The sequence below is a fragment of the Somniosus microcephalus genome, chromosome 9 (genome assembly GCF_052327205.1).
Source record: "Somniosus microcephalus isolate GS21.2 chromosome 9, FLI_Smic_1.0, whole genome shotgun sequence".
Lineage (NCBI taxonomy): Eukaryota > Metazoa > Chordata > Chondrichthyes > Squaliformes > Somniosidae > Somniosus > Somniosus microcephalus.
Genome location: NC_140995.1, coordinates 139,451,233 through 139,466,417, shown reverse-complemented (window position 1 = coordinate 139,466,417; position 15,185 = coordinate 139,451,233). Strand labels below are relative to the sequence as shown.

At 46.6% G+C, this 15,185-nt stretch overlaps 1 protein-coding gene across 10 annotated transcripts in view; it reads right to left on the bottom strand.

Annotated features, from left to right (window-relative positions):
- fam184ab (family with sequence similarity 184 member Ab) overlaps nt 1-15,185 on the bottom strand; it is a 106,263-nt gene that overhangs the window by 22,198 nt on the left and 68,880 nt on the right. For all 10 annotated transcript variants that reach the window (XR_015079558.1, XM_085997319.1, XM_085997320.1 and 7 more), the window contains 2 exons: nt 11,204-11,331; nt 2,124-2,308 (listed from right to left, as the gene is read on the bottom strand). Coding sequence is in view for 9 of the 10 variants with exons in the window: in XM_085997319.1 (XP_085853445.1) it covers nt 2,124-2,308; nt 11,204-11,331 (313 nt within the window). In the remaining variant the exon portion in view is untranslated. The remainder of the gene's footprint in view (nt 1-2,123; nt 2,309-11,203; nt 11,332-15,185) is intronic.

Here is a 15,185-nt window from a genome sequence, read left to right as displayed (position 1 = left end):
GACTCCCCAGTGAGTTTAGTCAGGCAGGTAAAGTTTGGGTTTGATGCCTGGTCTGTGCTCAGTTAGTTGATCTCAGCTGGAGCAGCTGTCGAGGTGCTACAATTGTTCTCCAAAGCCCTAGGTTAGGGAGGGGTAATTGTCCTTGAGCCACCTTTCCTGGAGTTACTTGCTTGTTCATGTCAGGTGAAGATCATAGAATGATACAGCACAGAAGGAGATCATTTGGCCCAACATGCCTGTGCCAGCTCTTCAAAAGAGCTATCTCATTAGTCCCAACCCCCTGCTCTTTCTCCATAGCCCTGCAAATTTTCCCCCTTCAAGTATTTATCCAATTCCCTTTCGAAGTTATTATTGGATCTGCTTCCACCACCCTTTCAGGCAGTACATCCCAGATCATAGCAACTCGCTGCGTAATGTTTTCCACATCTCCCCTCTGGTTCTTTTGCCAATTACCTTAAATCTTTGTCCTCTAGTTAGCAATCCTTCTGCCACTGGAAAGAGTTTCCCCTTATTTAGTCTATCAAAACCCTTCATGATTTTGAACACCTCTATCAAATCTCCCCATAACCTTCTCTGCTCTTGGGAGATCAACCCCAATTTCTCTAGTCCCTCCACGTAACTGAAGTCTTTCATCCTTGGTACGATTCTAGTAAATCTCCTCTGCACCTTCTCTAAGACCTTGACATCCATCCTAAAGTGTAGTGCCCAGAATTGGCCACAATACTCCAGCCTAACCAGTGTTTTATAAAGGTTTAGCATAACTTCCTTACTTTTGTACTCTATGCCTCTATTTATGATGCCAAGGATTCCATATGCTTTCTTAACAGCCTTCTCAACTTGTCCTGCCACCTTCAAAGTTTTGTGTACATACACTCCCAGGTCTCTCTATCCCTGCATCCCCTTTAAAATTGTACCTTTTTGTTTATATTGCCTCAACTCATTCTTCCTGCCAAAATGTATCACTTCACACTTCTCTGCGCCAAATTTCAGCTGCCATGTGTTTGCCCATTTCACCAATCTGTCTTTGCCCCCCTGAAGTCTGTTACTATCCTAGTCACTGTTTACTATATTTCAGAGTTTTGTCTCATCTACAAACTTTGAAATTATGTCCTGTATACCCAAGTCCAGGTCATTAATATACATCAAAAAGAGCAGTGGTCCCAACACCAACCCATGAGGGATATCACCGCATACTTGCCTCCAGTTTGAAAAGCATCGTTCACCACTACTCTCTGCTTTCTGTCCCCTAGCCAATTCTGTATCCACGCAGCCACTGCCCCTTTAATCCCATGGGCTTCAATTTTGCCAGCAGGTCTATTATATGGTACTTTATCAAGTGCCTTTTGAAAGTCCATATACACAACATCAACTATACTACCTTCATCAACCCTCTCTGTTACTTCATGGGATGGGATTGTATTTAGCTGTGATGCCTCTTGAAGCCAAATATCTTGCCAACATTTATCGTCAAAGCTCACACCTCACACTTAATAGGCACCTTGCAAAGTATTGAAGGCTGAGCACCATCTGTAGCGATGTATCCACTAAAGGGTCAACACCTTCAAGTAAGGAAGGAGAAAATTTGCAGACATTGACAAGAATTATTTTCCTGTTTTCTTTTCACTTTCTTCATGTTTTGTATACATATTGTCCTCATTTTGCACCACTTAATATGCCACCCAAATATAAAATAATAATGATAAGTAGGTGAAACCAAATGTCAAAGCAAAAAAAAGGAACAAATGTTTAACCAGTCACTCTTCTGAGGTTCTGATCTCAGCCACACAAAATAGGGAGGGACCAAGAGTTGGCCAGGTGTCTCATCACTGAGGAGAAAAGGAAGGAGTCAGAAGAGTTGTCTCCAAAGGCAACTCTGATACACCTGCAGCGTCAGCAAGCATAGATCGATTTTGATTCATTTTTTAATTATAAATTGGTTCTTGCGCTGGACATTGTGCACTTGATAAATTGTCAAAAAGTGCAAAAATCTAAATTTTTCTTGCCAATTTCAAGATTTGTTCATTCTAATGGGAACTAGTTTTGAGCTGATCTGTAAAAAAAAGGGTTAAAATGATAAAGAAAAATACAATCAACTTTTTTCAAAATTGTTCTCCTCTGTTTACCGAATTTTCTGGTTGACTTCACTCCGTATCTTTAGAACTTCATTCCCTTTGTACTCGAGCTCTTTGGTCAAGGTGCTTAAATTGTCATGTGTAGACAGGTTCTCCTCATCCAGTTCCTTTATATGGTGCTCACGGTGCCGTACTTCTTCTTGTAGATCAGATACTCTGCTCAATAGTTCTTTCTTCTAGATTGTAAAAAAAAAGTCTCATGAATTGGTAAGTATATAAGGAATAATTTTATGAAATGCACTCCCACTGGGAGCATCACCCACAGGGATCAAAAAACATGCCCCACACAATTTCCATCCATTAATCTGAGCGATCCTAATAAGCCCAAAAGGAACAAAATGGTTTGATTTTCAATTCCTTCCCAAAAAACCCCACAAGCATAATGTGCATCAGTTATGAAAACTTATTAAAAGTACACTTTCATTCAACTCATCCGCCAGCTTATTTATCAGGTCCTGTTCACAAATACAAGCAGATATCACAATGATCCAACTCTTGACATAAATTTAATATTCAGGGAGTAAGAGAAAGAAAGAGGTATTTCTCAGTAAAGAGTACACAAATGACAGAGGATTCTCATGTGTAAAGCATTTGATGGTATGGGGAAAGATAGACGATAGGCTAGAGGTTACCGATATCATAAACAGTACAGTTAAAAGAAAAGATTCACCCAGGAACCTCCAGTCTCTCTCAAATTAGCAGCCACAAAGTATAGCATGAACATTTTTTTAAATTATCCAATACTTGCATTTATATAGTATCTTTTCACATCTCTTGGAAATATCTTAAAAGTGCCCCATACCATGAATTATTTTGAAGTCCAGCAGCCAGCAATGTTCCAGAAACAATTTTTTTTGATGGCACTAATTCAGGGAAGAATGTTAGCCAAGAAACTGGGAGAACTCCCTACTATTGAATTGTGCTATGAGATCATTAATGTCCATTTGAACAGGAAGATGAGCATTGGTTTAATTTCACATTCAAAGAATGGCACTGTTGGCAATCTAGATTATGTGCTCAAATCATGGGATGGAGGCTGAGACATATATAAGGCAGAGACATCCTGCATGACAGACTGAACCTGTGGTTGTGTGACAAAAGCAGTTTACAAGACCATGAATATACAAAAAATAGGGTAATTCTCATGCCAAATAATTGTTTACAAGCACTTAACGATTCCCCAAAACAGAATTTAAAAAAAATCCATGAACTTAATATATTTCAAATAATTTAAAAGCTTAATGTTTTTTAAATGATTCATAAGTGCATAATGTCTCAGACATTTTGCAATAAAATGGGAGTCATAAATCACCCAGATAAGAAGTCAATTATCTCATTTGGAAATATATTAATAAGTCCTGTTGGAATAATTGAACATGTCTGTGTTTATGAAAAAAACCTCAGCTGACCAAAATGAGTTTCTAGTAACTTCATTTCTGAAAGAACCAAGAGTCTACGGAAACAAAGTCACTTACAAAGTTGGTACAATAAAATATTAAATTATAGAGGTGATAAATTGCTGTACAACTAGCATGTCCACCTACTAAAAAGGAGTCATTAATGTCAGTGAAAATCATATGATCTAATTATTTATAGACAAATTAATGTAATAAGAAGTGCACACAGGGCAATTTTGGGGGAATAGTTTTATGTTGGCCGAGAGGAAGCTCTTGTGAAGTTTGGTTAAAATCCAATGAGGCGGGGGATGGGTCGACAGAGTAGAGCAACTGAATATACGTTCCACAATATTCACAATTCCCAGCACAGAATTCATAATCTTAGCCTGAATGAAGAACATAAGAAATAGGAGCAGGAGGTGGTCATTTAGCTCTTCAAGCCTGCTCCACCATTCAATATGATCATGGCTGATCTTCGACCTCAACTCCACCTTCCTCATATCCCTTCAGTCCCTTAGTATCCAAAAATATATTGATCTTTGTTTTGAATATACTCAACGACTGAGCATCCACAGCCCTCTGGGGTCGAGAATTCAAAAGATTCACAACCCTTTCAGTGAAGAAATTTCTCATCTCAGTCCTAAATGGCTGACCTCTTATTCTGAGACTGTGACCCCTAGTTCTAGACTCCCCAGCCAGAGGAAACATCCTCCCAGCATCTACCCTGTCAAGCCCCTTAAGAATTTTATATGTTCCAATGAGATCACCTCTCATTCTTCTAAACTCTAGGGAATATAGGCCTGATCTACTCATTCTCCCCTCATAGGACAATCTCCCCATCCCAGGAATCAGTCTAGTGAATTTCTGTTGCACGCCCTCTAAGGTAAGTATATCCTTCCTTAGGTAAGGTGACCAAAACTGTACACAGTACTCCAGGTGTGGCCTCACCAAGGCCCTATATATTTGCAGTTAGACTTTGTGGTAAACCACTGTTTGTATTCCACTGTGTACATGCCTGGACATGCCTCAGCTGACTCCTCCCACAAGTCCTAGTATAAAGGTGACTGCTCCCCAGCCCTTTGTATTCTGGACCGGTCGACCACTCGAGGCAGACCTTCATTCTTTTGTTAATAAAAGCCTTTAGTTACTCTCTTAACTCTCAGTCTTTTATGAGTAATTGATAGCGCATCAATTTTATTAACAACATTTTTATAATGGAGAAGATCCTCACACCAGCATGCCTGGACTTAGATCATCGGGAGGCGGACTCATCCACCAAGTTTACTCACTGGCTTAAGTGTTTCGAAAAATTCCTGACCGCCTCCGCAGCAATCAAATCGGACGAGGACAAACTGGATGTCCTGACCTCCAAAGTGAACCACCGAGTGTACTCGGTCATCCAAGACGCGACCTCGTACGCGGACGCTATCAAGCTCCTCAAGGACCAGTACACGCGCCCAGTGAACGAAGTGTACGCCAGGCACCTTCTGGGGAGTCGTAAACAACAACCTGGGGAATCGACCGTGGAATACCTTCAGGCACTGTCTGTGCTTGGCCGGGCCTGTGGTTGTAAGGATGTAAAGGCCGCCGTGTACACAGAGGAACTTATCCGGGACGCTTTTGTAGCGGGCCACAGATCCAATTACACCCGACAGCGACTGTTGGAGCAGAGTGACCTCGACCTCAACAAGGTCTCTGAACTCGCACTATCATTGGATGCAGCCTACCGGGGCATGGATGCCTACTCCTCTGCACCGTTGACGCCGCGGGGAATGACAGCCTGGGACACGGTAGGACCGCCTCATAGCGCCGTGCCACCCCAGCCACACCCCAGCAACGGCCCAACTACCGCAGCAGTGTCCCAAGGCCAGACAGCAGTGCCCCAAGGCCAGAAATGCTACTTCTGTGGCCAGGCAAAACACCCCAGAGCGCGCTGCCCGGCGAAAAACGCGATCTGCTCGGGCTGCGGGAAGAAGGACGACAGCCGGAACGCAGCAGGCCCCCAACACCGCCTCATCTGATACCCGCAGCGACACACCGACCCCTACGCTGGCATCCGTTACACTGGACCAAGCGAGACCGCACCAGCTGGCCAGTTCCACAATGGACATTAAGGTAAATGGTCACGATACAATCTGCCTTTTTGACTCTGGGAGCACGGAGAGCTTCATCCACCCCGACACGGTGCGGCGTTGCTCTCTCCCAGTCCTGCCTGCGCACCAGCGGATTTCTATGGCCTCCGAGTCCCAGTCGGCGGACATCGGCGGCTGCTGCGTGGTGACACTCGTAGTAGACGGGACTGTGTACGATCATTTTAAACTTCTGGTCCTGCCCGACCTCTGCGCTGCCGTCCTGCTGGGGTTAGATTTTCAGTACCACCTTAAAAGTGTTACGATGGCGTACGGTGGACCCCTACCCCCACTCACAGTCCGCAGCCAGCAGCTTCCAAATTGCCCGCCGCGCACCAAGTGCAACCTCTCCACACTCAAGTCACCCCCCCCCCACTGTTTGCTAACCTCACCCCCGACTGTAAGCCCATCGCCACAAAGAGCAGGCGATACAGTGCCGGGGACAGGGTTTTCATTAAAACCGAAGTGGAGCGGCTCCTGAAGGAAGGGATTATTGAGGGCAGCACCAGCCCCTGGCGAGCCCAGGTTGTGGTCGTTAAGACCGGCGAGAAGCAGCGCCTGGTCATCGACTACAGCCAGACAATAAATCGCTACACCCTGCTGGACGCCTACCCACTCCCCCGCATAGCTGATATGGTCAACCAGATCGCGCAGTACCGCGTCTTCTCGACCATTGACCTGAAATCAGCGTACCACCAGCTCCCTATCCGCCCTGAGGACCGCCAGTATACTGCCTTTGAGGCAAACGGCTGCCTCTATCACTTCCTTAGGGTTCCCTTTGGCGTCACCAACGGGGTCTCCGTCTTCCAAAGGGAGATGGACCGGATGGTAGATCAAAATGCGTTGCAGGCCACTTTCCCATATCTGGACAATGTGACCATCTGCGGCCGTGACTTGCAGGACCATGACGCAAACCTCGAAAAATTCCTCCGCACCGCCCAACTCCTGAACCTGACATATAACAAGGAGAAGTGCATATTCCGCACAAACCGCCTCGCCATCCTTGGCTGTGTTGTGGAACACGGCGTCATCGGCCCCGACCCCGACCGGATGCGTCCCCTTATGGAACTCCCACTGCCCCACTGCCTCAAGGCCCTGAAGAGGTGCCTAGGGTTTTTCTCCTATTACGCCCAGTGGGTCCCCTACTATGCGGACAAGGCCCGTCCGCTGATCAAGTCCACCTCTTTTCCCTTGACGGCAGAGGCCCGCTTAGCCTTCCACCGTATCAAGGAGGACATTGCCAAAGCCACCATGCACGCAGTGGACGAATCCATCCCCTTCCAGGTGGAAAGCGACGCGTCCGACTTTGCCCTGGCCGCTACCCTCAATCAGGCGGGGAGACCCGTGGCCTTCTTTTCACGAACCCGCCAAGGCCCGGAGACCAGACACTCCGCTGTTGAGAAGGAGGCCCAGGCGATTGTGGAGGCTGTGCGTCATTGGAGGCACTACCTGGCCGGAAAACGATTTACCCTGCTCACTGACCAGCGTTCAGTTGCTTTCATGTTTAACAACAAGCAGAGGGGCAAAATCAAAAATGACAAGATCTTGAGGTGGAGAATCGAACTTTCCACCTACAATTACGAGATCTTGTACCGGCCCGGGAAGCTCAATGAACCCCCAGATGCGCTATCGCGTGGCACCTGCGCCAGCGCGCAGATCGATAGACTGCGGGCCCTCCACAATGACCTCTGCCACCCGGGGGTCACCAGGTTCTTCCACTTCATCAAGGCCCGCAACCTGCTTTACTCTATTGAGGAGGTCAGGACCATGACCAGGAACTGCCAAGTCTGCGCTGAGTGCAAACCGCACTTTTATAGACCAGACAGGGCCCACCTGATAAAAGCCACTCGCCCCTTCGAGCGCCTGAGCGTTGATTTTAAAGGGCCTCTCCCCTCCTCCGACCGCAATGTGTACTTCCTCAATATTATTGATGAGTACTCCCGTTTCCCGTTCGCCATCCCCTGCCCGGACATGACCAGTGTCACGGTCATTAAATGTCTGAACGACCTCTTCACCCTGTTCGGTTTCCCCAGCTATATCCATAGCGACCGGGGCTCATCGTTTATGAGCGACGAACTCCGTCAGTACCTGCTAACTAGGGGTATTGCCACAAGCAGGACCACCAGTTACAACCCCCGGGGGAACGGACAGGTGGAAAGAGAAAATGCGACAGTTTGGAAGGCCGCCCTGCTAGCCTTAAAGTCTAGGGGCCTTCCAACCTCCCGCTGGCAGGATGTGCTCCCCGATGCGCTCCACTCTATTCGGTCACTGCTCTGCACTGCCACTAACGCCACCCCTCATGAGAAAATGTTTGTCTTCCCAAGGAAGTCCACATCGGGGACATCGCTACCGTCATGGCTGACGTCCCCAGGGCCGGTCCTACTGAGAAGACACGTGAGGACCCATAAAACGGACCCCCTGGTCGAGAGGGTCGACCTCCTCCACGCCAACCCCCAGTATGCTTACATTGCATACCCGGACGGGCGGGAGGACACAGTCTCCATAAGAGACCTTGCACCCTCGGGGGCCGCAGTAACCCACTACTCACTACCACCCCCCCCCACGACCCGATATCCAGCCCCAGCAGACGGCAGGCCTGGACCCCGCGACCCGCTCGACATCTATGAGGACGACACGCCTGTGCCACAGCCTACGCAGGACTCGACGCCGGAAGCTCCACTACCCCTGCCGTCGCCACGCCGATCACAGCGGCAGACAAGACCTCCGGAGAGACTCCAATACACTAACTTTTAATACACTTCACCCCGCCGGACTCAATTTTAAACAAGGGGTGAATGTGGTAAACCACTGTTTGTATTCCACTGTGTACATGCCTGGACATGCCTCGGCTGACTCCTCCCACAAGTCCTAGTATAAAGGTGACTGCTCCCCAGCCCTTTGTATTCTGGACCGGTCGACCACTCGAGGCAGACCTTCATTCTTTTGTTAATAAAAGCCTTTAGTTACTCTCTTAACTCTCAGTCTTTTATGAGTAATTGATAGCGCATCAGACTTCTTTACTCTTATACTCCAATCCTTTTGTAATAAAGGCTAACATACCATTTGCTTTCCTAATTGCTTGCTGTATCTGCATGTTAACTTTCAAGGACACCCAGGTCCCTCTGAATACCAACATTTCCCAATCTCTCACCATTTAAAAATATTCTGCTTTTCTATTTTTCTTCACATTTCTCCACATTATATTCCATCTGCTATGTGCCTGCCCACTCAATTAACCTGCCTAAATCCCTTTGCAGCCTCTTTGGCTGCAATTTTGCCGGCACTCAGAGGGCGGGTTTGGAGGCGGGTTAGAGGTTAAAGCCACCTTCCCAAGTGTCGGGTCCCCAATTTGCAAATGGATCCGATACCTAGCGGCGGGAAACGGATTAAAGGCAATTAACTACCTATTAACTGGTACTTGTGAGCAATTTTCAGGGCCTTTTTCAATTTTCCAGCTTCTGGGTCAGGTTTTACGACGTCCGGACAACACGCCAGGTAAGTGTGGCATGTTGTGAGTCTGGTCTGATGTTTGTGAAAAGATGACAGCTACAGAAGTGGTGTCAAGGATGCCATGTTGCACATGGTGAGTTTCAGAGCAAAGAAAATGTTGGTTACTGCATTTTTAATACATATACAGATTTCTTTAGCTTACAAGTTTTTTAATCCAACTGTATGTCCAGTGCCACCTCATTGGGAGAGCCTCTCTCGCCAGTGACAGATCGCTTCTGTCATCTCACCTGCAGCTGCCATCTATTGCAGCAACATCGGGGCCAATGAAACAATCAGACCTTGGTCCTCCGAATCCTTCCACAAACAGCCCCAACACCAACATCACCAACCTTTGCTGCCATCACCTGATGCTGCACTGGACACAGGGCAGCAGCCCCTGACAAAATTGCTGGCCAGGAGGCCAGCGATGGCATCACCATGGCCAGACTTTCTTCCCTTGATGCTGTAAACCCTGGCTGCCACATGATGCGCCAGGTTGACACCATCCCACACCAGCACCGTGAAGCATCCCTTCAATGTCCAAGCCATTCCATGCACACACATCACTATAGCGGGGCAGGGGGTGGAGTTATGTCTCAACAATCACTGAGAAGTGTCTTACTGAGTTCCAATGTACACAGATCTGTCCAATAAGGGGCACTTTTTGAAAAAGAGATTTCACTGTATGACAACACATTACCAGAAACTTCACAAGGACATTGGCTAAACCTCTCAAGTGCCCACCCTTGTGTGTTGTTAGTTGGTATGCTTGCAGTAGAATGAGGGTGAGTGTGAGGGGTGGCTAGTGAGATGGGGAAGTGATAAAGTAGATAGAGAGGGTTGGGTGGAGGTGCAAGGTAAGTTGGTGTCCTGGGGAGGTCTCTTCCACCCTTGGAAGGGAAGAGAACCTTCCTGTGCACTGTAACTCCCTCCATAAGCATATGGAGGGAGTCACTGGAGAGCCTGGGTGCAAGAATTCACCTTTGTGCAGTGATTGTCAGTGTTTTCAGCACCTCAATGCTGTCAAATGCTGAAAAATCAACTGTCAAAATAAAATTGTGCGTGGTCCCTTTAAGGAAACCGGCAGATGACGCGTCATCAAATAACGTCATCAGACCCGCTTCCTGTTAATTGCCCAGGCGGGCTTAACAAGGCCAATCAAGGGAAAATCACGCAGAGCGGAGGCAGCTGGGGGAGGGACTGGAACCCGGAAACCAGTTGACCCGCCCCCATCCTGACACCGCTGAGAAAATCGCGGCCTTTTTGTCCTCTTCACAACTTGCTTTCCCACCTAGCTTTATATCATCAGCAAATTGGATACATTACACTGGGTCACCTCATCTGAATCATTGATATAGATTGTAAATATCTGAGGCCCAAGCACTGATCCTTGTGGTACCCCACTAGTTACAGCCTGCCAACCCGAAAATGACCCGTTTATTCCTACTCTCTGTTTTCTGTCCATTAATCAATCCTCAATCCATGCTAATATATTATCCCCATTCCCATGAGCCCTAATTTTGTGTAATAACCTCTTGTGTGGGACCTTATTGAATGCTCTTTGAATATCCCAAAACACTACATGCACTAGTTCCTCTTATCTAATCTGCTAGTTACAACCTCAAAAACTCTAAGGCTGGGCATATCCCTCATAAGGTAAAAGGGGATAAGATTTTCAGCAAATGAGTCTCCCTCCCAAACAGCACCAGGAAATAGATGTAGTTCACCACCATGGTCAGAGACTGTATTATAATAGCAGCAATGGGCACACAGAATGGCCATAAGGGAAGGAAATAACATTTTAAGAAAAAAAATATAATGCAAAAAATCACTTTGGCGTTGCTGATATAACTTTATGGTCACAGAAATACTGGAATACAAAATACATTCTCTGTTAAGATAATTATTATATTTAAACTAAACCACTTTGAATAACATCATTGAGTAGTCTTGTGTCTAGAGCAATTAGTTGAACTGTTGAATAACAGTACATGATGTGTAAGCTGTGTTAATACATTTTTTTTAAAACACTGAACAGAACAATGAACTAACCTACCTGCTGTCTGCGCAGCTCAATAGCCCGATCTAATTCCATTCTCGCAGCTGCCATTTCCTGCTGATGGTTTTGTCTCAGCTGGTCCATGGCTACAGAATGCTGATAGTTGAGATCCGAGCGCAAAGAGGCTAGAAAGACCATACAATATAGCATCAGTATTTGCAACAGCTTCATAACGTATTCCTAGGTTGTTGACCAAATGTATAAACTGTAGAGAGAATACATTTACAAGAGAAAGGAAAACAAGACTGACTCTGCTACTGGCATCCCACATCCGTTAAAAGAAAACTGCCATAAGCAAAAATTTTAGAATTTAAAAATGATTAAAAATGTGATATCTATCTTGAGTTTAAATTTTTAAATGAATATTCACATGTTAAAAATTGTAAGAATGCTGGGATAATATTTCTTTGCTGTTGTTAAGGCCTTTGCCCTGGCCTTCCCCACAAAACTAAAACTAAAATCCCCAACTGATTTAGAGGTCTTGCGATAGATTACCTATTCTGGCAGAAAATACATACAATTAGGCATTAACATTTCATATAACGTCTTTTAAATTGGGAATGTATTTTTGCTGCATCAGTATTAAGAAATGAAATAAATATTCAAAATGATGGGTGGTTTTGATAAGGTAAAGAGGGAAAAATTTCCAATGGTAGGTGGGTAGGTAACTAGAGGGCATAAATTTAAGATCATGACTAAAAGAACAAAGACAGAGGTTAGAAGAATTTTTTTATATGCAAAGGGATGTTGGGGCACAGAATGTCCTACCAGAAATCAGTGATAGAAGCAGAAGCAGAATTTATAATAGCTTTCAAAAGGGAAGTGGATAAATATTTGAAAAATAAAAGTTTGGAAAAAAGTAGGAAAGGGCAGGAGAATGGGATTAAGCGGATAGCTCATTTGCATGATGGGCTGAATGGTCTTGTTCTAAGCTGTAAAATTCTCTGATTTTATTGATGGATAGAAGTTAAGGGCCTAGAAATTAGTTGATGTCATGCCCGTTTTACAAGAGTAAAATGGATGCCGGATATGGGTGAAATACAGGTGTCCAGGGCCGTCGCTTGAAACAGGCGTGCTCCTCCCAACTGCACACTCTCCCTCCCGATCGCCTCCCTCATCTGCCAGGCTCTACCCGAGGGTCAATGCTGGTGATGCAGTGGCCCAACGTTTAAATCTGCTTCGCCGGTCTAATTTAATGAGGCCTGAGGCCCAATATTGAGTGTGCCTCAGGCCTAAATGTTTAGGTACAGGGATCGATCCCTGTGCCCAATTTGCACCTGCAGGCCAGCATTGTCCAATTTCAACACCACGTTTATTTACATTTGTATATTCTATATCTTGTGTGTAGGTCACTGCAGTATGCAGAGAAGGGAAACAAGACAGCAGTACCAATGACTACTAGTAATATTTAACAAATTAATAGAAATCTTTTTTGTTATGTAGTGATCATTAGGACAGGTGTCTGGAGGCTGTAGTTTGGGTTGCCAACCCCCCAGGATTGTTTGCGAGTCTCCCGAAATTGTAGATTAATCTTCTGGCCACTGCTGAGTGCAACCTGGGAGTAAAGTCATAGGGATATTAAACAAAAGTTTTATTTTTCATTTTCTTTGTTTAGTTTACACACTTTAGTTTATTAGTTACTAGCTGGAGTACCCGGCGTTGCCGAGGGAAATGAAGAAACCTCTGCCATGTTTATAAAACTGTTTATGAAACTGTTGGGATTGAAGAACTCTTCCTAAGCACCCAGGAGGTGGTTCTTTAACTTCGTTTTTTGTTAATGCTGCGTCCAAGTCTGTTACGTTTTTTTGAGGGCAGGCTGTTATGAAAAAAGAACAAATAATTTTTATATATATATATAAATGAGTTTGTCTGTCTGTGTGGGAAGGAGAGAGAGAGAGGGAAAGAGAGAGGGGGAAGGAGAGAGAGAGGGGGAAGGAGAGAGAGAGGGGGGGAGGAGAGAGAGAGAGAGGGGGAAGGAGAGAGAGAGGGGGAAGGAGAGAGAGAGAGAGAGAGGGGGAAGGAGAGAGAGAGAGAGAGAGGGGGAAGGAGAGAGAGAGGGGGAAGGAGAGAGAGAGGGGGAAGGAGAGAGGGGGGAAGGAGAGAGAGAGGGGGAAGGAGAGAGAGAGGGGGAAGGAGAGAGAGAGGGGGAAGGAGAGAGAGAGGGGGAAGGAGAGAGAGAGAGAGAGAGAGAGAGGGGGGGAAGGAGAGATAGAGAGAGAGAGGGGGAAGGAGAGAGAGAGAGAGGGGGAAGGAGAGAGAGAGAGAGAGAGGGGGGAGGAGAGAGAGAGGGGGAAGGAGAGAGAGAGAGGGGGAAGGAGAGAGAGGGGGAAGGAGAGAGAGGGGGAAGGAGAGGGGGAAGGAGGGAGAGGGGGAAGGAGAGAGAGAGAAAGGGAAGAGGAGAGCGAGAGAAAGAGAGGGAAGGAGAGAGTGAGGGAAGGAGATAGAGGAGAGAGGAAGACACCCCGGGGAAGGGCCTGACTCAGAGCCCGGCCTTGGTGACCCGGAGCCCCCGTGCGAGGCACAGCGCCTCAGGCCCGGCCCGAGTCACCCCAGCTCAGCTGACGCTCCGACCCGCCGCCGCCACTCGCTGTCTTTCGGGCCGCGCGGTTCTCTCTGTGTAGATAAATAGGAGAGAGAGAGAAAAAGAGGGAGGGGGGGGAAGGAGAGAGAGGGGGGGACGCGCGGGTGTATGTGTCTCTGTGTGTGTATGCTCGCTGTCTCTCGGGCTCTCTGGCCGCATGGTTGTCTCTGTCTCTGTTTTCCCGCTCCCGCACTGACGGCAGGCAGCAGGATTAGGCCCCGCCCACACATGCCATGAAACGCCCCCCATGACGCACCGCGCTTCCCCCGTAGGATTGGTCAACCATCACGTCACTCAATGCTAATGAGCGGATTTTGCCCGTAGGATTGGTCAACCATCACGTCACTCAACGCTAATGAGCGGATTTTGTCCGTTTTTTGTATACTGCCCGAGCAATTTTTGTCTGACCAAAAAGTACAAACGCCTATGACACTCCCCTAATCATAAGCTTTCTCTTGATATAACATATGTGTAGGTACGCTCTATAACTTTTGAGTTAAGCGGGGACATACACACAGACAGACTGACAGACGGACAGACTCATTTTATATATATATTTGAGATAAAAATATTGGAGATGGGAAAAAAGTCTGTTATATATAAAGACTCATCCTGTCAGGTAATGAAAAGTTTGTTCACTTTTCAATTGGACTGGGAAGGAGGTGCACCATGAGGATGACCAATGGCGGGAGTGGGGGGTGGGGCAGTTGGAGGCGGGAGATCATGAAATTAAACCTCCAGGAATACGTCCAACTAAAGCTGGCAACCCTGGCTGTAGTAACTGTGTAACCATGCATCCTGGCTGTAGTAACTGTGTAACCATGCATCTGTGGGATCAGTTTCATGCTCGACGATTAGTCCAATGTATATCATTGTCAGGGCTGTCGACCAGCAAGATGTAATAGAGGCCAGAGCAATAGGATGGGCAAGGCAGGTAGCCAAAACCATTAATCAACTCCAGTCTTCATTTTATCACCAACATCCTCCTTATTCCTACATCTCATTCTTATGCCTCCCACATTGTAGCACAGCTCTATGTGCTTTCCAGACCTATGGGGTCGATTTTCCTTAAGCTGTCGGGAAGGAGGCGGGACTACAACTTTCGGGTTTTAGTCCCGCCTACATCGACGTCCGGCCAATCCGCGCGATTTTCCCTTGATTGACCTTGTAGAGCCCGCCCAGCAGGCTCAGCAGGCCAATTAAGGGCCACCCGGCAACAGGTGACGTCACAGACTGAAATTTCATCTGTCAAGAGGTCTTGACAGATGAAATATCAGTGTTTCACAGCTGTTTGAAGCTGTCAAACACTGACAGTCTGACTTCTAACCTGAGTCCTTCTACACAGACTCAGTTAGAACTCTCACCGGCAATGAAAGCTGAAGGCTGTCACTTTTGACA